The 22,016-nt window shown below is 38.9% G+C and overlaps 1 protein-coding gene across 1 annotated transcript in view; it reads right to left on the reverse strand.

Annotated features, from left to right (window-relative positions):
- The window catches only part of NNT (nicotinamide nucleotide transhydrogenase), a 37,522-nt gene extending 15,653 nt beyond the window's left edge, over window positions 1-21,869 (reverse strand). The window contains exons 1-13 of the mRNA XM_057403082.1: window positions 21,732-21,869; window positions 18,209-18,396; window positions 17,368-17,501; window positions 15,544-15,735; window positions 14,271-14,424; window positions 13,195-13,356; window positions 12,311-12,421; window positions 11,463-11,608; window positions 10,307-10,502; window positions 9,616-9,849; window positions 7,571-7,731; window positions 6,664-6,843; window positions 2,260-2,419 (exon numbers count right to left, since the gene is read on the reverse strand). Of these exons, the coding sequence (XP_057259065.1) occupies window positions 2,260-2,419; window positions 6,664-6,843; window positions 7,571-7,731; window positions 9,616-9,849; window positions 10,307-10,502; window positions 11,463-11,608; window positions 12,311-12,421; window positions 13,195-13,356; window positions 14,271-14,424; window positions 15,544-15,735; window positions 17,368-17,501; window positions 18,209-18,396; window positions 21,732-21,838 (2,125 nt within the window). The 5' untranslated portion in view covers window positions 21,839-21,869. The remainder of the gene's footprint in view (window positions 1-2,259; window positions 2,420-6,663; window positions 6,844-7,570; window positions 7,732-9,615; window positions 9,850-10,306; window positions 10,503-11,462; window positions 11,609-12,310; window positions 12,422-13,194; window positions 13,357-14,270; window positions 14,425-15,543; window positions 15,736-17,367; window positions 17,502-18,208; window positions 18,397-21,731) is intronic.
- Window positions 21,870-22,016: the final 147 nt, after the last annotated feature.

The raw sequence follows: 22,016 nt of genomic DNA on the forward strand, positions 1-22,016 counted from the left end.
ACCTCAAAAGATCATCTAGTCCAATCCCCCTGCCGGAGCAGGAACACCTAGATAAGGTTACACAGGAATGTGTCCAGGCGGGTTTTGAATGTCTCCAGGGAAGGAGACTCCACAACCTCCCTGGGCAGCCTGTTCCAGTGTTCCGTCACCCTCACTGAGAAGAAGTTTCTTCTCAAGTTTAAGTGGAACCTCTTGTGTTCCAGTTTGTACCCATTACCCCTTGTCCTATCATTGTTTGCCACTGAGTAGAGCCTGGCTCCATCCTCGTGACACTCCCCCTTTATATATTTATATACATTAATAAGGTCACCCCTCAGTCTCCTCTTCTCCAAACTATAGAGACCCAGCTCCCTCAGTCTTTCCTCATAAGGGAGATGCTCCACTCCCTTAATCATCTTAGTTGCCCTGCGCTGGACTCTCTCCAGCAGCTCCCTGTCCTTCTTGAACTGAGGGGCCCAGAACTGGACACAATATTCCAGATGGGGTCTCACCAGGGCAGAGCAGAGGGGAAGGAGGACCTCTCTCGACCTACTAACCACCCCCCTTCTAATACACCCCAGGATGCCATTGGCCTTCTTGGCCACAAGGGCACAGTGTTGGCTCATGGTCATCCTGTCGTCCACTAGGACCCCCAGGTCCCTCTCCCCTACACTGCTCTCTAACAGGTCGTTCCCCAACCTATACTGGAACCTGGGGTTGTTCCTGCCCAGATGCAGGACTCTACACTTTCCCTTGTTATATTTCATCAAGTTATTCCCTGCCCAACTCTCCAGCCTGTCCAGGTCTCTCTGGATGGCAGCACAGCCTTCTGGCGTGTCAGCCACTCCTCCCAGCTCAGTGTCATCAGCAAACTTGCTGATAGTACACTCAATTCCCTCATCTAAATCGTTGATGAATATATTAAATAATACTGGTCCCAGTACTGACCCTTGAGGCACTCCACTAGATACAGGCCTCCAACTAGACTCCGCCCCATAGACTACAACTCTCTGGCTTCTCTCCCTCAGCCAGTTCACAGTCCACTTCACTACCTGATCATCCAGACCACACTTCCTTAATTTAGCTTTGAGCAGTCAAACTACGCAAGTAACTTATTTCAACTACACAAAAGCATGCGTTCCTCTTTCTATCAGCAAATGATGTTTCAGACAGGTACACTGAAAAATTGATAAAGAGGCTACTATCAGGTTACTTCACCACTATTAACCTCAACATACTACTAGGTTTGCTTTAACAGCAAACAAACTTTTCAAATCATCAGAGCAAAAGTGCCCAGGAAGAAAATGGAGAGCATAAATTATTAACAGTGTCCTCAAGGTCTGATCACAGGAGCAAGACACAAACTCCTTGAAAATGTTTGCAAGCTTTCTTAGAAACAAAGATGACTTCCCAAATCAGAACCCTACCCCACTGATGTTTTCATTTAAGCTGAAGCAAAATGAAAGATGACTTTGTTTATCATTCTTTGCATTCAAATGCTAAAATAAATTTAACACAATATCTGTGCCATTCAGTTGAAGGAAAACAAGTATTGAGCTATTCCCTACCTGACCTCTTCTAACAGGAAAGGTATTATTGAACCATATGAGCCTACAGCCAACATAATAGTTTCAGACAACTCAGGGTTTTGGTTTTCAGGTTTCTTTCCACTTTAATTCCAGTATTTATGACATGTTAAAGTTTCAGATGTTTTTCTGCCTTTTTTTTTTTTAACAGTACAATCCAGACTTGAGCAAGTAGATGAGAAGTATAAACAAAATCCCCTCTTTCAGTAACTTAACAGACAGACATTCTGTTATTGGTACAACTGGTACTGTGGTAGTACTTGGAAACTCACACCACAACGGCTGTAGATAAAAATCAACTGTAAACATAATTTAAAAAGGACAGTCTTTGTCCTGAAAAAATTAAAGCCTAAATATATAGGACAAATTTTGAAGAGACACACCCAAGGAAAAATAAAGTGTTGTACAGATGTCTACACAAAGAAATGACAACCTGGGAACAAAAACATATACCACAAACCCAGGCAACATTTGCCCTGTTACTGCTATGTTGCAACTGTGGGCTAGTGTGGTTTTTTTGCAAGGTGGGCTACTGTGGTTTTTTTTTTTAGATGGGCTGTTTGATTTTGCTCATTAGTTGGGGTTCGTCTTCTTTCGGTTTTGGGTTTTGTTTTGTTTTTTTTTAGGTTATGAGAGTGTTTTTTAAACAATACATCCTCTGAGCATCTTACTCTATGAGTCAAGAATGTCTTACCTGGAGTAATAATAATATTATTAGCTTCCTTTATAATTTCAACTGCATTGTCCACATTGATTTCTGTGTGGGTTCCAGTAATTTCCATGGGCTTCCCACCAGCTGTTGATGTGGTGCCATAGCCCCCTAGAATCACATTTGCAAGGGAACGGTTCATAGCCTGAAACATAAAGAGAGCTTTCATCAGGTAAAGATGAAATCCAAAAATAAAGAAGAAATGTCCACAAAGAAAACTTCTGAAATTATTAAAACCTCCTTGACAACAGTCTTTCTCTGATGATTTTGCCTGCTTACAACTCAAAATTTCTTAAAACAGGCTTCTTAAAACAGAGACACAGATTAACACAACAGTAGTCCAACATCAGCTTCTAACACATTACATGTAACAGGAGAGCATCAGTATTTCCCTAAGACAAGAACAAAACAACATAAATAGCAAATATTGTCTCTTTTTGTTCTCAAAAGAGAAAAATACAAAAGAATGCATGTTTGATGACAGGTTTATTTTTACACACATACACACTATTTTTGCAAGACATTTTCTTAAGATGTTGAGCAATTCAACGCATAAGCACAGAAGGGCTACAGAACTGCTACAGGACAGCAAGGAAACTGCGTAGCTCTTACAGGTAGTACAGAAGCAAAGCTCCTACAGCATCAAGGCAGGAAAAACACAAAGCCAAGTAGCCACACAAAATTAACCAAATGTTAACTCAAATCATAATAAACTGAAAAGGACCATTAACTTACTGGCTGAGCACTAAAGGGAAACAAGAGATCTTAAAATAGGAGCTTTAAAAGGAGAGCACGTCCTGAAAATTTGGCTCCTGAAAATTAGCCAGGAAAAGCCACTGCATAAATGCTTTCAGTGGCATGGCTCCTTGTGAGTATGGTCCCAAAGCAGTATCTGTCAATATCTGGAAGCAGGCAAAACTTGTAATTGCAGTAAACAAAACTTCGGAAGCAGGAAAGGAACAGGATAAATTGCTTCTTTAATTAAACATGTGTGTTGTACATCTGCTGTGTTAGCTCAGAAACCACAGCAAAATTTAAGAATTGATCTGGAGAGGCACACACACAAGCAAAAGGAAACACCCACACAAAACTATGCTTCCAAGTGTCCGTTTTCCACGGACTTTACAAACCATGCAATTCCACGTTTTTTTTTGCTATAGCCTGAGAAGATATGCCATCCTGTGAAATTCACCATCCAGCAAATAAGTACAACAAAGGTGTTAGAGGATGTCCTGATTCATCATCAGTTTCAGATACTTCAAGGCAGGCTCACAGATTTGGTGAAATCAGCATCTTTCTACCGTCTGCAGCAGGCAGTAGTTCGTATCCTCTAAGAACACACTGCCTTTGACAAGTATCACAATATCAAACTATCAAACAGAAGAACAGACTACTTAGTATATTACAGCAGTTGAGTCAGGTAAAACTACCTAGACAGAAGAATACCCTCTCCAGATGTTGCACACACTAACTTCACATGAAGCAAAGCACTTTCTACACGTATCTAAACCAAAAACCAACAGTAAGACCAGACCAAAAGAAAAATGGTTCAAATACTAGAAATCTAAAACTCCACAAACAGCAAGCATGAGACTGAAGCACCCTTGCCTGGCTCCACACCAAAGAGCTGAGGAATCCGGAAATGTGGAAAGAAAAAAAAAAAATTTAAAAAAAAAAAAAAAAAGAAGAAAAGCAAGTGGTACAGAAGACTTCAAAATAAGCCAAGACCTCAACAAGCAACAATTAAACAATGCAGCTAAGACCTCCTCAGCAGAAGGAATCTCTTCGACAGCCTCTTTCATCTTCTATACCACCACAGACCACAAACACAACAAAGAGCAGGCTTCACCACTCACAGATAATCTAACCAGTAGCTAAAAGACCTCTCTGCTGTATAAACACAGGTAGTACTGGCCACGAGCTTACAGCCCAGGCAAAAGCAAACACTTGATCCCTGAGAACTCCAAGTCCTTCCATTGTGCCCACAGAAACCACGCAGACAGTTCAGGTGATGCACCATCATCCTATTTATAAGACTAATGGAATCTGTTCCTTCTCTTGCTCTGTTTCACCACCCCAATTAATGGTTCCTCTTCAACCTGAAGCATTTTCCCCAATTCCTAAGCATGCCAATTCTAGTACCACACTCGTTATCATCAAGTATTCTCCTAGGGCAAAAAAAAAAAAGGGAGAGAAGGACATGCCAACACAATCAAGTGTTCTGATGAAGACATGTTGTGTTACTGTTTTAAGAGAAGTTGCAATTCACAGGATGACTCAACGCTACAGGCCTTTGTTTTTTTGTTCTGAAGTTAAATTCTTTGTCCTTAACTCACCCAACTAATAGGCACAGAAGAGGGACAGGTATAAAATCAAGTACATACAAGTGAAGCACTAAGTGGTTATCTGAACACCTGTTGGCCAATTTTATCAACTCAAGCTTTAAGAGATTTTCTGGATAGGTTTTGGATGATTAAACTAGAGTTTTATCACAAAAAGTAATTGGAAATGTTAAAAGAAGGTTTCAACCAGTAAGATGTTTCAAAAAACACGTTCTCATCTGTACTAGATAAGCTTCAATAAACACTCTGCTTTAGATGGAAGTCATACTAGAAGAGGGAAGAAGTTAAAAAAAAAGAGGATAACTATTGCTTCATTAACACAGGTTACAACAACAACTCAGAGTTTATTGAAACTCTTGAGCAGTTTTTCTCCCGAAATGCAGCTTGAAGACAATGATACTGAATCCCCTAATTACAATACTTTTAAAAGTAACAATTTCCATTAAAGCAAGTAAAGAAGAAAAATGCTGAGCTAGAAAAAAGTTATTCTGCTTATTATGCAGAAATTGTACAAAATATTTTGTATTTTACTGGCTGATGAACTCTGTCTAAACTTTATATAAAGCAGCACAAAATTTCTAGAATCCTATCTCAAACACTAAACTCACTGAAATTTAAGAAATTCATAGAGGAAAGACACTTTGTCACAGCACAACTGCTTTTCTAATTACTTCCCCAGGCCTCCTATTTACCTAGATTCCTCCACACAACAAATGCAGTATCTCAAAACTCTCTTGTGAGTGCTGAGAGGAAGTAGCAATAAAATAAATAAAAAAACAGGTGGGAACAGTAAAAAAAAAAAAAAAAAGAGAAGCTATAGAGGTATTATGCCTATGTAAATACATACCCAACAGATTATATTTTCACCAAGACTTACAAGGATTTGATCTTTAAAGAACACACTTTTCATTCCTGTGTTGCCCATAAGCATCATCCTTCTGCTGATATGGACTAAATTGATGCCTGTATACAAATATATATGAATATATACATTTATACCTAAATAAATATACCTATGAACCACATAATCAGATTTTCTTTTGATAAGGAGATACAAAATGTTCAAGAACGAACAAGATTCTTTAAAATTCATACCTGGGATTGTTCACTTGAACTCACTTCCACAAAGCTGCACAAAAATACTTTTTTAAGCTTTTCTGAAATTGCTCCTCAAAAGGGATAAAAATGAGTGATTGCTAACATGGTAACGACACTATTTACCAGCAGATATGAAATACAAAAAGATAGCCAGAGCTGACCACAGGAAAACATTAGGACAGGAGAAGAGTGATACTGATCATAAAAGAAGACAACAGCAGAAGTGAAACAGAATTACACAACAGGTAATCACCAGGCTGGTAGCTGTGAATAGGTGTTATTTTTTAAGTCATCATCTCTCCATCATTGAAAACAAAAAGGAGACACACAGAGGAAAACAAAATACTTATGCACAATTGTTTCATAGAAAAAGAGGCCATTAATAATAACGCAGTATGATCTACACACAGGGTTGCACTGAAGCGCGAGTTTGCTCCAACAGGCAATAGTACCAGCACTACATTAATGCAAGCCTGCTGCCACCCCGTGGTAGTTCACAGTACCTTCTTTGAAGAGAGTAGCACACTCTCCCGCACTCCAAAAATCTAACTTTCCATTACACCCTACCAAACCAACCTTCTTTTTTTTTATTCTAAAGGAACTTACTACTTACAGTATCTCCTGCTGATAGATTTTTCATTTATCTTAAATGAAAAGTAAACATGAGTGTGATAGAGTGATATGTCTAAAAAAACACCTGAGCACAAGGAATTAAACTCGAGTCCAGATCCCAAACCTCAATGCACAAATCAAAGCAAAGGCTTTCTGCAGTTTTGAAGTACATATCTCTCAAAACCAAACAGAGATGACTGGCAACTAGTCCAACAGTTTCAGTCTAGTCTGTAAACACCTAGCAGTTTGGTCTTCCAATTGCTTATCTGCCTAGCAAACATGCTGAATACAGTTTTTTATTCCTTGGAAAACAAGCACATTTCTGCTGACTTCTTACCACACACATGATGTAAGAGAGGATGGCACCAGAAGAGCCAATGAGTGCACCAACAATGGTCAGCAAGTTGTTGTTCAGTAGGAAGCCCTCAGCACACAAAGCCCATCCAGAATAACTGTTGAGGACAGTAATAACTACAGGCATGTCAGCACCTCCAATAGCTGCTGTTAAAGTGACACCCTGGAAAAGGAAAGAAAATGCTTCAAGCATATGCTACAAGCTATAACTAAGGAGAATATGCAGAGAAGACAACCTGCCTCTGGCATTGAAAAATAAATATTAAGTTACTAACCTATTCAAGTCTTCTCAGGCTGTAGCCTGAGAATTGGACATACTGGTTCTGCCTTTGGGAGAGGACATGAAGGCACTCGACTGTCCTCACCCTGTGCTTAGCCACATATTTTTACTCAAAAAAATATCCTACCTGCTCTGTGAAACTGTTCATAACATTACAAGATTTGTACTGAGGAGTCTTTGCAAGACTTAGTTTACAGCATGGTAATACTCAAGGTAAATATTGCAACAGCCAGTGAGTAGAAAGGGGCAAGTTACACATGGGGATAATCTTACTAAGCTATGATAACCAGCAGACCTAGCGCTCTTTTGATTATTTTAAGGATAAACTTTCCAAGAAGTCTTTTAAAAGAAGTTTGTCATATAAAAGGCTCCATTAAGTCATAGCTGCAAAAAGTAATCCTATATACACATGCCTGTTCTCTGGAACAGTTCTAATTTACTGCTAGCTTTAGGACAGTCAGTTGCTACTTACTGCTGCAAGTTAGCATACAGGCACTATGACGACTGCGACTCAGGCTGGTAAAAATGCAACAGTTAAGAGGAATTGTGCAAAGTCAAAGAACAAAAAGCATGTTTAATTTATTTCACCTCTTAAAACACCCTGACTTACCATTATGGCTGAGAGAACTGACACAGAACCTAAGCAAGTCATTCCCGTAGTGTAACTAGGATCAATCATGTATGGAATCATTCCACCAGCACTGGCAGCCAACAATCCTGCATTCAATACATGTCGACCAGGCAAGAGCAGTGGTGCAGAATTCAGGATACCTGCAACCAAATGCATATTCAGAGATTGATATATGTGTGCTGGTGAGCCTGTCTCTTGCCTTCAGAGAAAACTGAATAGCTCAGCTAAAGAAAAATTAAAAAAAGAAAAAAGGAGGAGCAGATAACAAATTGATCAAAGCTAAGATTCTCAAATACTCTTGCTCAAACTCTTTTTAATTCCTAATCTCATTGAAGTCCTTCAGAATAATCACAAAAAAAAAAAAAAACACAACAATTAACCAAACAAACAAACCAGAAAAAAAAACAAAACAAATCAAAACAACCCGTATTTTCAATCTGGCCCTGGGATGCTCTGTAATACAAAGTTTTAGCTGGAACTTCTTAGTACATTTATTATCTCAGCCCCTCAAAAGCTGTGTGCTTAGAAAAATATGACCACACAGATAATCCCAAATATAAAATACTCCTGCTTTCAAATGCTTTCAAAAGTACCCTCAGTCACACAGAATTCTTACAGCTTTCCGTACTGGCAAAGAGGGGTTGGTATTTATGTGAGTTTTATTTGCACCCTAGGCTTTTTTTTTTTTTCCCCCAAACAACATGGCAATGAGTAAAAATAATGCAAGTTTATCTGTTACTTTTGGTGTACATAATTACTTACTGAGTTCTCATTTAAATTTAGCTGAACTAAAGGGGAAGAATGAACTGATGTTCTCAGGACTAGGAGTCAAAGTGGGGGAAAAAAACAAGGGAAAGGGGGAAAGGCAAAGAAAAAACAAAACAAAAACCCACCCAACAACAAACCAAACCAAACAAAACCCCACAAAAACAAAACAAGAAACAGGAGAGTGGGCTGAAACAGGTCAGGAAGTTCACCAGGGACATGCGCACAAATCACTGAGGGGATGGAGGGAGGTAAGATGGAGAAAATTAAAAAAAAAAACAAGAAGAAATACATGAGTAACCACTTAGCAGAAATACATCATAAATACATACTACTGACAAATCCTTCAAAAGATTATTAGAGAAGACAGCTTTCCATCCATATCATGCTTCCTCCTTGAATGGCTGGTCTCATAAACACTGAAGAAAGCAGACAGATGTTTCCTAAAGGAACTACTGCAAAGCTAGTAACAGGATTAGTAACAGGAAGCTCAGCTACAACTTCTTAGTACAGGTATTACCTCAGTCTCTCAAAATCTGTGTGCTTACAAAACCAAAAATAAACACAATAAAGAACCTTCAGGTGCATAAGAATCAGAAATTAGTATTTAATTTAGAAGGCATATTTACTAAAACAGAAAGATGCAAGGAGTTTGCACAGTAGGTAGACAGTGAACTGAATGGTTTCAAGTGAGGCAGTCTCAGCTCATATTGCAAGCTACCTACCTGAATGAAGCCTTCTATGACCTACCTAAATGAAGCCTGCAATGACCTAAGTGAAGCCTGCAATGACCTTCCTAAATGAAGCCTGCAGTGCTGAGAACAAAATCCTATAAATACTGGCAGTGCTCATCGATTCCAGCAACACAAAAATTTCAATCAAAATGTCTGCTCAGGAATATGAAGTTGTGAACATAAAAGTTCAATAAAATCAATTAGAGAAACAATGTCAGGTAGTGTCTTAACACTAAAGCAACACTTACTTCTAGATAAGATGAATTGAGGGAAGCTTACATGACTTAGTAATTACTAGCAGTAGTATGTCCAAGCATTGAAGACAATTTTTTTATAACTAAAGCTGTACACAAATTAAATACGATTTAAAAGGGGGGTGAATGAATTCACATGAATTAAACAAAGTTTTACCTGATGCAAAATACTAAGTTTCCTTCCAATTACATAGCAGTCTAAAAGCAAAGATAAACCCTAGGGGTAAAAAAAGCCTGTTACAAATACTTAATTCTGAATGGAAGATCTCACCTTGCAGTTTTCCATAAGCAACAAGAGAGCCACTGAAAGTCACTCCACCAATGTACGTGCCAAGGTATGCCACAATCCTGGTGAGGTTTGCAGCTGGATCAGCAGCAAAGTGAGGATATTCAATCATGTATTCTGCAATACAGGTGAGCACCGCAGCCAAACCAACCAAACTATGGAAAGCAGCCACTAGCTGAGGCAGATCTGTAATCTGGATGCGTTTAGCAATCGTCAAACCTATTAAAAGTTGAAAACAGAGGGAAGTCTTACAAAACACAATCTGTGCATATGGAAATTAATGTATCATAGTTCCGTGCGCACTGAATAAATGCACACACATGCCTACTCCAATGGAAGAATTTGTTCTACACAGAGAATTGTTATAGCATTTAAGTGAAAGATGCATTTGTGTATTTTATGCAACGAAGATATAATGGAAATTAAAAGATTAAAGTTTATTATTTTCTTAGAAGCTTCATTAAATATTGCTGCTGCTTTTCCACCACTCTCGCTATTACCCTGATGCACTAATAAAAGCCCTGTGACTTTTTGTTCACGTATCTGCAAAGTAACATACACAAGACATGTATTTTAGTCAATTCACCTGAGAGCTATACAGTATTTTGTGTATACACAGCCTTCATAAATCTATGCATAGAGCAAATATTGTTAGGTTATAGTATCATACACATACCTATGGTACCACCAAGTGCCAGTGCACCTGACATCTGTGCCAGCAATTCAGGTGAGGGTTTAAGGCATCCAAGAGTTGCTGCTAAGCCTCCTGCAACACCAATCATACCCAAAGCATTTCCAAGACGAGCTGTTCCTTGTGTGGACAGGCCAGCTAGGGCACCAACACAGCATAAGCCTGAGCCTAAATACATCATCTTTAAAATAAGAAAAACATCAGTATGCATATATGAATCGAAGACAAACTGAATAATCATTATAAAAATCTTTCTGAATATTACACAGAAGGGCTGATTTCTCCAGAACATATGCAAGTTACAGTTCTTAACTGAAGTCAAAACTCTTCTGACTGTGAGAAATTGTTGCACAGGATGTGATTTTGGCCAGTCTTGGTTTATCTGTGAATACTAAACTTGAGTTAAGCCCTTTTTCCTCATCAGTTCAGAAGGAAATTTTTCTTTAGTACAAACCTGAAACTAAATGGTCCTGTTCATTACAGCAATAGTTTCGGAATTTGCTTATGGAACATCTGCACTCCTATCTTGTACGTATGGACAAACTTAAATGAACTAAGCAGTACATGTCTAGATAACTGAAAAAAAAAAAATCAAATCTATTACAAGCCTCTGGCATAGAGATATGTTTGCATTCACCTTTTTCAAACACAGAAGGTGATACAGATTGTTTTTTCTTCCTTTTAAAATGAAACAACAACCAAAAAAAAAAATGCCATAAAAGATGCTCATTTACAGGTACAATCCCTGTATATCTCTTTGTGCTGAAATCTCATCCCATCCAGATGTCACACCTACTTCAACTGTCATGCCAAGCTGAATTTTCAGAAACATTTAAACCAAAGACTGGTTTCTGTAGTTCCTCTAATACTTAAGCTGTGATTTAGGAAAACTGTCCAATAAGTAACAAAGTACCTGCTGCTTTGCAGGGAAAGGAAAAAAAAAAAGCTTTTAAAATTTTCAGATTCAGCATTTGGGATATGATTGCAAACTTCATGTTAATCAACTTCAGACTCGCCTTGTGGGAATACATAGCTAATGGAAAGACCACGGCTAATTTGCAGTTTATCCCTCAGAGTAAACAGTGAAGAAAGATATCATGCTGTGAACAGCTGGCAAAGAGCCACAGAGTTATCTCCTTACCTGTTCAATGTGATAGCCACCACTAAGAGCAGCTGCATAGCCTCCTACAAATACACCACCAGGAAGTAGGTACAAGTAGTTGTATTCAGGGGGATCTGTGGGACGTTTGAACATATCCAGCATTCTCTGTGTAACTAGAAACCCACCTGGCCAAAGCAAAGGAACAATTTTACAAAAATAAAATCTGAAACTAAACATATGCCAAGCTGTAAGAGAAATATTTGGTTAAACCACAGTACCACACAAAGTTAACAACTGACAACAATAAAGCCTCTGAAAAGCTATTAATCTGGAAAACCACCAGGAAACAAATATGTAATCAGTGTGAGATCCTGTTGTCTTTTTTAACCTTCAGAAGAAATTCATAAAAGGACAAGTTGGAACACATGAAGGACGTGCTCTGGCTCTATACACTGACTGTAGGATACAGCTTAGTTTATGACTCTGCCATTTTCCCTGTCTACTCTAGAAAAAAGCTGTATCTATAAGACACATTGCTCACTTTCTTATTTTTTTTGATTTGTGAAGCTTGGGCTTCTGCAGCTCAAGCAAGCAGAATTTTGTTCTATGACACTAGTATATTTTTCAAGTAGAAAAAAAGGAATCCCAAGATATACAGGAAAAGATATTTCATATAATCATCACCAAAAGGATACTGTAAAAGAAAAAGGCACATTTAAATGTTTCCCTAAAGAAGGTTTACACAACAGGATGTGCAAACCAGATTGAGTAACTTCTACCCAATTTCCAGAATTCCACTTCTGGAATCTATATAATTAAAGACCTAGAAGAAGTAGAAGAATTAGACAAGTGCTTTAAAGTTACCCTCAGGAGAAAGCCTTTCATACCTGCAATATTGACTGAAGAGATAAAGGCCGAAAGCACTGCAAGACTTTGAGGAGCATTTTCAGGGAGATAGTGTCCTCCCATCACTACCAGCCCACCAACTGCAGTTAGTCCTATTTAAAAGAGAAAAAAGCGTTACTGATTCTGAAAAGGCTCTATACCTGTAGGAAGTCTCCCTTCAGCTGTCAAACAGATACCAGTCAACTCAAATTTTGACCCCTGCTGTACACACTACTATTTAAACAAAGACTTTTCAGTCCTAGTCAGACTAAACAGTCCTTTACAGCAATACGAAAATGTTTAAAAATAAAAACAAAAAAAAAAACATTATTATATGAATACAGTTTTGAAGTACAGTGCCTTAAAACACAGAGTCAGCCTCCAATTGCTCATTCAATAAAAGAAACTTTGCTTTTAACAGTCAAAGTGAGTCAGACTTGTGACATGTCATACATATATACAAATGCAGTATGTTACATCTGACAGAGTTATGAGCCTTACAGGTCACTTAGGAACTTTTTCCTCTCTCTCAAAAAGCATAGTTTGAGGAGAGGAAAAAAGAATGCAGAAAATATGAAAGACAAGTTATTTTCAGGGCAACATTTTGGAGAGATGGGAAGATACGTTTTATGAACGGAGAGACTGCAGTACTCCCAAGTAAAACAAATTTTAAAGCAAACAGGTTAAAAGTGAAAAATCAGTTATAAAAATTAAAAATACACAGCACCACATTTGTCCTTCCTTTGAAATATCATAGTCTCATAAAGGGTTTGTTTCAGGTGTCCTTGCTATTTATTTATCAGCAGACTTTCGTATGAAGTTCAAATAAAAGGAACTGTGCCTACTCCAAAACAAGAAAACAAGCAGTTGTGTGACAGCTACTCACCTGAGATAGCATTAGTCACTGACATGAGTGGAGAGTGAAGAGCAGGAGTCACACCCCACACTGTATGGTACCCCACTATTCCAGCTAGGCCAAATGTTGTCACCATTTGCGTGAAAGCAGAAGTAGGTGCTATAATGCCCAGCCCTAACATGCTGGCCAAACCTAGAAGAACAGCAAAGTGTTTTTATAGTTTTCACTGGTTTCTTACATTTAACCTCTGTACAACAGGATTGCCCAGTATTGAGGTAAAAGCAAAAAGGAGTCTTGTGCATGGACTTATTTCAAGATCAGCTGTGTCATCTTTGTCGACTACAAGGCTCTTTGGTGCTAGTGTTTCTTTTGCAATAGAAAATAAAATTATAAATGCAATACATACACCTTTGTTATGCATGCCCACAAAGTAGCAATGATAGGTTTCTATAGCAACACTGAATCCTATCACTCCCCTGCTCTAGAGCAAAAATATAGAAGAGTGACAATCACGTTGAAATACTATTATGAAGACTCAAACCACGCATATGAAGAACAGATGTTAAAATAAAGAATACGCAATTCATTAATTACCTCATGCAGAATCTCTGGTACATACAGAATACCAAATGCCAACAGCAACAATATCTATAACAATATATATTATTATGACAATATATATAACAAATGTCATATTCTCAGTACTTCAGTAGATTGTAGGCAAATTAACTCATACACTACATTAAAATTTGAAGAAAGCAATGGCATTGAATTGGTTCTGCTGCAAAGTATGGATACAGTCCTAGCAGGAGTCCTTCAGGATTTTAAGTATTTTACTGATATTTAAATAAAACCAAACACATAGATGCACACAGCATGAGTCACCACTGTTTGAAATGTTGATACTTTTAGTTAAACTTATAAAATTTTATTTTCCTTCCCAACAGCAGTTATTCTAATACACTGATTTTGCACTAGAGTAGAACAGCCAATCACCTGCTCTCCCAAATAGTTATTAAATTGAATAAGTAAGATGAGGAGTCTTAAAAGTATTTGCCAAATAAGGAGCGCTATACACTGATTCTCCAAATCTGGAAGGTGCCTACCTGCTGTGTATATAGATGCAGAAGTCACAGTTTTTCTAAAAGGTGTAACAGTAGCTGCTTTTTCAGCTTCCAGCTCTGCGACAGTCTTCTGCTTCACAGGGGCTCCTTGAGGAATGTTATTTGGCGGAGGTGCTGGGAAAATCACCTTGCCATCCTGACAAGAGGTATTCACAGTTATCACTAACATGGCAGATGCTTTACAGTTAGAGGAAGCTCCTCTTCTTAATCCTGCAACTCAACTAAGTTTTAACATCCTACGGGCATGCCACAGGAATATCTTCTTTTTTCTGCATTTGCAAAATTTTGCAAGGTTAGATGATCAGTACAGCCTGACCAAGTTAACCTTACTGATTTACATATTTTTCAGACATGATTTAATACTAGTGTCCAAGAGCACCTCGTGGAATCACAACACAAGGCTTGAAAGCAGAAACCAAAGTGGTCAAGTTCCTTAAATGGAAAACATTTATGCAAAATAAAACAGGGTCTTGGAAATAGCAAAATCTGCTACAGATCTGAATTGTAATCAGAGCCTGCCGAGACCACAGCTAGGAACCAAGTATACCCTCTCACATTTCTTGCTGTTCTCCAGACCTCTGGAGGAAAAACCTCGAGACCTGAGCAGTAAACACCACTTCAGTGGCCTGGGAGAGCAGAGGTCAATGCAATCCTCCTCCAGGTATCATCAGCATTACAAAATGCTGGAAACACTATGCAGCAAAACTCAGCAGAAGCAAATACCTCTTACTTAAACTGCAAGTTATTATTTCCTAATAGTTTCAGGAGGAGAGCCTATACTGGCCCATGACCAAAGTCGTATTTTCGTATTTCTTAATAGAGTTGAGAGTATCCTGCACATTTAAGTTCCACCATTTTTTTCTGAAGTTACTCTTATAAGAACAGAAACATGTATTTATTAAAAACAACAACAAAAAAGGAATATTTTCTGATCTTGCAGTAATGTTTCAAACATGTTTTAAATAACTATGCTTTTATCATATGAATACAACATGCAAATTGAATCTTTTTCCTATTTTTCAATAGTAGACATTAGATACTTGTTTAACCATGACAAGAAGACAGAAGCAAAGAGCTCTCCCTTCACAAAAAGGGACAGGGGAATATTCAGCTGAATACAAACATGATTGCCCACACTACCCATGAAGCCTTATCTGAAGTTCATTCACACGCAGGATCTTTGAAGTATTTTAAATAGGCAACACTGATAAATATATGCACTCACAAATTAAGAAAAGGATATTTACTGACTTACCTTCATTACTACAGTTCCTCTAATAACATGATCCAGAGTCCCATAATCGAAATCATCTTTTGGATCAAAGTAGAAGTTCTCTTTGTCAGGACTAATAGCCTTTAGGAGTTTGACAATGTTATTGGAATACAGAGTACTGGCCTGAGTAGCCATCCTGCTAGGCAGGTCTGTATAGCCAATGTGTGTAACGCCCTGAAAAAAAAATTTAAACAAAATACTAAGGATTAGTACAATCTCTGAAGAATTATAGAATTACAGAATCATTTGGATTGGAAAGAAACCTTAAAGATCATCTAGTTCCAACCCCACTGCCACAGGCAGGGGCACCTTCCACTAGACCAGGCTGCTCAAAGCTCCATCCAACCTGGTCTTGAACACTGCCAGGGATGGCGCAGCCACAGCTTCTCTGGGCAATCCCTTCTAGTGTCTCACCACTTTCAGAGTGTAGAATTTCTTCCCAATGTCTAATCTAAATCTACTCTCTTTCAGCTGAAAGCCATTTCCCTTTGACCCTAATGCTACATCCCCTTCTAAAAAGTCCCTCTCTTATTCCTATATATCCTCCTAGAAATATATATCCAAACTGTTTCACTTATTTCTGGTTTTAACCCCAGATAAAACTGTTACCTACAGCTCTAACATTATTATGTTGGGGGAAGGATTACTCACAACAATTACAGTATCCAACATGACCAAATCCAACAACTTAAATGCTATTAGCAGCAAGCCTACACAGAGAGGAAGATGTATTGGTGAAAGAGCTTGTCCTCTCCAAATCCTACCATTCTCTCAGATGAACTTCTTAAAGCATCAGGTAACAGATTATTCTGCCCAATGCCTGGCACCTTCTCAGTTGTTCTTGAGGGCATGCACTGAAGGCAACTTTCCATATGACAGAAGAATGAACGAAACTTCCTTAGAGCTAGCTAGCTGTGCAAGTAACATGCCTAATGGGTTCACATTTATGTAAAGAGGTAACATAATACATCCCTACTGTTTAAAGAAGAAATTTGAGTATACCTGGTTATCAGGATTTTGGAATGTATGGGAAGCTGAGGCTGGCATGCACATACAAGCAGGCTTAAGTTAAAACACTGCTCCCACAACTGAGAGCCAAGATCCATGCATGCTTCCAGGAATCCTGGCTTCACAATACAATGCTATGGCACACTGATAATACCTCTGCACTGCTGCTTTTTTTTCCACAGGTCAGTGCCAGCACACTATATCCAGGGATAATACTCCTCTGACTAAAAGTGTTCCGTATAAATTCTTCATGCAAGTATCTGATTACTTCTGTTCTGCATACTCTAATTTTTTAAGCAATGACATCAAAAGCCCTAGAAAACCACAAAGCCAAATACAGTGCATGACTCATACACACACAGCCCTGCTAATATTAATAACCATGGCAACAGTATGTCCTACAAGCTTCCCTAATAACACCATTATGTCCTGACATCACCAAATAAAGAACCTTGGAAACCTGCTACTTTTAATCTCATCACCCAAATTTCTGTAACTGCTAGTAGACTCCTCACAAGTACCAAAAATAAAACCCAAAAAGCATGAAAAACAGGCTCTCTACTGGGCCAATAAACACTGGAGCAAAACCAAAGTAGTAAGTTCAGTCCAGAGCAAAATTGCTTACTTTAATGAACAGGTAGTGATAATGAACCCTAGTTTGGCTTACAAGTGGTTGAGGTACATAAGGATTACTTAAGCCCAAATAGTGAAATCAGCTACTCATTTTCAGCATACAGTTTACAAAACACAATGTGAATTCACACAAACTGAGAACAATCTGCAGATTAAAATGCTCACCTTATGAACATACATTTCTCCAGGCTTTGTAGTCTCAATGTTTCCCCCCGATTCTGCTGCTAAATCCACAACAACGGAACCTTCCTTCATTGATTCAATCATATCTTTCTTAAACAAGATGGGAGCTTTTTTGCCTTACAAGACAAGGCATTTTAAGTTAAACACAAAATAAAGCTTTTTATCTGTATAGCTCAGGAGATACATTCTCTCTATATGTAAACCTGCTCTCTAGATATATAAACCTTATTTTTTTTAAGCAAAATTTTCAAGTCATCAGTACCTAGGATGAAATGTCATAGAAGGCTTTTTTGTACAAGCAGAGAAAAGAGATGCTAGAACATCTTGCTCTGAGCATGTAAAATTTTGTTCTCAGTAACTGACAACATCCAATCTTACAATTGAAGTCATAACAAAAAACAACAAAAGATGACAAATCAAAATACAGATGTTGTGCCACACAAATAGTAAGCTCTATCTTACTATGTTTCAATTACCAAAGACAGTACTGTTTTGTTTGGATTCGTTTTTGTGCACAAGCTGGATAGCAGCAGTAGCAGTGATGCAATAAATATGCTGGAGAATTACATATTCTTATTTTATTACCATCTATTCCTTGTTCAATAGAAGAACATGGTATTGAGTCAAAGACTCTAGTTTGTGAAAACAAAAGCTACAAAAAAAGACACATGCTTCAAAAACAGACATTGTCAGGGAAGTTAAAAGGTACATGGTAGCACTGAAATAACTCAGTAACACCTCTGTTTTCACTGCAGGCACAGCTCCAAAACATGCCAACTTACACAAGATAAATGAAAATCAGCATCTTCCACATAAAACATACCTGGAATAAGAGCTGTAGTGATGATGATATCAACATCTTGGCACTGTTTGGCAAAGAGTTTCATCTCAGCTTCAATAAATTCTTTGGACATTTCTTTAGCATAACCACCTTGTCCCTCTCCAGATTCCTTTAAGTCAACCTCCAAAGGCTCAGCCCCAAGAGACTTGAACTGTTCCAGAGCTGCAGCTCTAACAAAATAAAATTGCAGGGAAGAAAACAACTGCTGCCATGAAAATCCACCACGACTTTTCTGGTCTTTTTAGTAGCAGTTTCCACACAAGAGATCTAAAACTTATTCTAGGATTAAGGAGATCATAAGTTAAGTCCTAAAATGTATATATTAAGTGAAAAAAGTAATTGCATCACTAACTTGAGATCCCTAATAATAATAATAATAATTGGGTAAGGAATAGAGGCAGCCAAGGTTTCCTGTACACTCAGCAGCATTGCTCCAATAAAAGTCAACAGTTAAGCTCCCAGCTTTGAGACTAACTCCACTTACCCATTTCTCTTATCATGCCCAGGTACACCTACAGCCCAAACTTGGATGCCAAAGAGATGCCAAATACACAACCTGTGGCCCTGCCTTTAATCTGTTAAATGGGAACTAGTAAGCCTTATTTTTACAGGGAAAACTGGGAGGTCTGGGGGGTTAAGGGGTCGTGGGTTTGAGGGTTTATTTGGGTTCTGAGATTTTGGGGGTTTAACAGTTATCCTGAAAATCTGATATTTATTTTTCATCACATGGTATCACAGTAAATAATGAACTAAATTTTAGACTTAGCTGAACATTGACAACACACAAGATTTAAGATAAAATTCTTGCACACCAACATAAAAGCATAAAGGATGTTTAAGAAGGGAATTAAAAAAAATGTAAAAAGGTTTAGACAAGTTTTGATCATGCTTTTAGGAAAAATAAACTCCTTCTAATTTGTTTTAAGGCATATGCAGATTTTTTAACAAACCAGAGTGAAGGTTTCGTCATGTTGCACATCATAAATCTGGAGATATATTCATAGAATCATAGGATCATAGAACAGTTAGGGCTGGAAAAGACCTTAAGATCATCTAGTTCCAAACCCACTGCCATGGGCAGGGACACCTCACACTAAACCATCTCACCCAAGGCTCTGTCCAGCCTGGCCTTGAACACTGCCAGAGATGGAGAATTCAAAACTTCCTTGGGCAGCCCATTCCAGTGCCTCAGCACCCTCACAGAACTTCTTCCTTAAATCCAATCTAAACTTTCCCTGTGTAAGTTTTAAACCATTATCCCTTGTCCTATCAAAACAGTCCCTAATGATGAGTCCTTTTTATGTTGAGGACACCAGAACTGCACACAATACTCCAACCTCCTGGTCACGCTCTTTTTGATGCAGCCCAGCATACGGTTGGATTTCTGGGCTGTGAGCACACACTGCCTGCTCATGCTCATTTTCTCAATGACCAGCACCCCCAAGTCCTCCTCCCCAGGGCTGCTCTGAATCTCTTCTCTGCCCAACCTGTAGCTGTGCCTGGGATTGCTCCAACACAGGTGTAGGACATTGCACTTGCCATGGTTAAACTTCATGAGGTTGGCATCAGCCCACCTCACAAGCATGTCAAGGTCCCTCTGGATGGCATTCCTTCCCTCCAGCCTATCAACCAAACCACACAGCTTGGTGTCATCGGCAAACTTGCTGAGGGTGCGCTCAAGCCCACTGTCCATGTCAGCGACGAAGATGTTGAACTAGACCGGTCCCAACACCGATCCCTGAGGGGCACCACTCGTTACTGGTCTCCAGCTGGAGACCACTGACCACTACTCTTTGTGTGCGGCCATCCAGCCAGTTCTTTATCCACCGAGTGGTCCATCCATCAAATTGATGTCTCTCCAATTTAGAGACAAGGATGTCGTGTGGGACAGTGTCGAATGCTTTACACAAGTCCAGGTAGATGACATCAACTGCTCCACTCCTGCCCATCAGTTCTGTAGCCCCATCATAGAAGGCCACCAAATTGGTCAGGCAGGATTTCCCCTTAGTGAAGCCATGCTGGCTGTCACCAACCACCCTGTTGATTTTTCATGTGCCTTAGCATGCCTTCCAGGATTTTGGCAGGCACAGAGGTCAGGCTGACTGGCCTGTAATTTCCCAGGTCATCCATTTTCCCCTTCTTGAAAACTGGGGTTATATTTCCCTTTTTCCAGTTGTCGGGAACTTCACCTGGCTGCCATGACTTTTCAAATATGATGGCCAGTGGCTTAGCAACTTCATTTGCCAGCTCCTTCAGGATCTGCGGATGGATCTCATCAGGACCCATGGACTTGTGCACGTTCAGATTTTTAAGATGGTCTCGAACCAGTTCCTCTCCTACAGTGGGCCCAAGGTCTTCATTCTCACAGTCCCTGCGTCTGCCTTCCAAGACTTGGGTGGTGTGGTCAGAGCCTTTGCCAGTGAAGACCGAGGCAAAGAAGTCATTCAGAACCTCAGCATTCTCCAAATCCTGTGTAGCTAGTTCTCCCGAGAGCCTCCTGAGGGGGCTTACGTTCTCCCCAGTCTGTTTTTTATTTGCTACGTACCTGTAGAATCCCTTCCCGTTATCCTTAACATCCCTAGCCAAGTTTAATTCTAACTGGGCCTTAGCTTTCCTAACCTGGTCCCTAGCTTCTCAGACAACATCCCTGTACTCTTCCCAGGCCGCCTGTCCTTGCTTCCACATTTTATAAGCCTCTTTTTTCATTTTAATTTTCCTAAGCATATTAAATATAGTTAAGAAGTACTAAATGCCACTTCTGCATAAAATCAAACCTATATAAGTAATTTTAATGCAAATACAGTATTAAGCACATAGAAATTCAATATAAGGCCATTTAACAGAAAATAATCCAGTTTGTAGTCCCCAGAGCTGTAAGACAAATGTTTGGGCTCAGTAATTTTCCCATGCTACTGCTCTAAAAAACGGCTATAGGACAAAATAATCCTTCCAAACATAAAGAAGAGACCCAAAGAAAGCAGAATTTGAAACAGCTTTAGATGCATTTTCTGTTCTTTCATCCTGAGATTTATAAATAAAAAAACTTGATCTCTTGCTTCTTTCAACCTGCTGAAGGAGAGAGTCTCTCCAAAGACTTCCTACCAGGCCTTTCTTGGATCAGGAGAGAGGAAGTGAATGAGAGTATGCAGCTATGAACCTGGATCAAAGCAAGCTATAAATAAGGGCTTAGATTATTTCTTTACTATTTCCTCTGTGTCCCCAAGAAGAAGAGAGACATGAAATTATGGATAAAAGCCCTACCTTTCTCACTCTCATAAAGTAATGATTTTTTTATTCATGTATTTCTGAATGATGCAATGATAAGGACTTTTTGGAAGATTTGGGTTTTTTAAGGTATAAAAAAACAGAGGAACAAAGATGGAATAAAAATAGCAGGAAAGGAACTGTGATTCAGCGCAGTACAAGTGCTTTCACTGTAATACTGACTCAAACTACTTAACCTTAAAATAACGTCAGATTGCTATTACCATTTTCATACACCTACCTAGTATCAAATCCACGAACCACTGCACCCATCGATTTAGCTGCTCCTGCAGAAGCCAGGCCAGCAACTCCTCCTCCGATAATCAAGACCTGGAATGATACAATCATTGTATTTGTAACATAACCTAAAATTAGAGCTGGTTAGAAAAGCAGCAGCATTGTACTGCCATTTAAACAAGCTACCTTAAGACATAGAACACAAAATTACTTTGGTAAAGGTGCCCCATAATCTAAGTTTAAAAGCTGCAACTCCTAACTTCACTTCTCTGAAAGCCAGCTCATCTGC

This window comes from Pezoporus wallicus, unplaced genomic scaffold (genome assembly GCF_028554395.1).
Source record: "Pezoporus wallicus isolate ANWC-B61680 ecotype Strahan unplaced genomic scaffold, APGP_CSIRO_Pwel_v1 contig_2997, whole genome shotgun sequence".
NCBI classification, from domain to species: Eukaryota; Metazoa; Chordata; class Aves; order Psittaciformes; family Psittacidae; genus Pezoporus; species Pezoporus wallicus.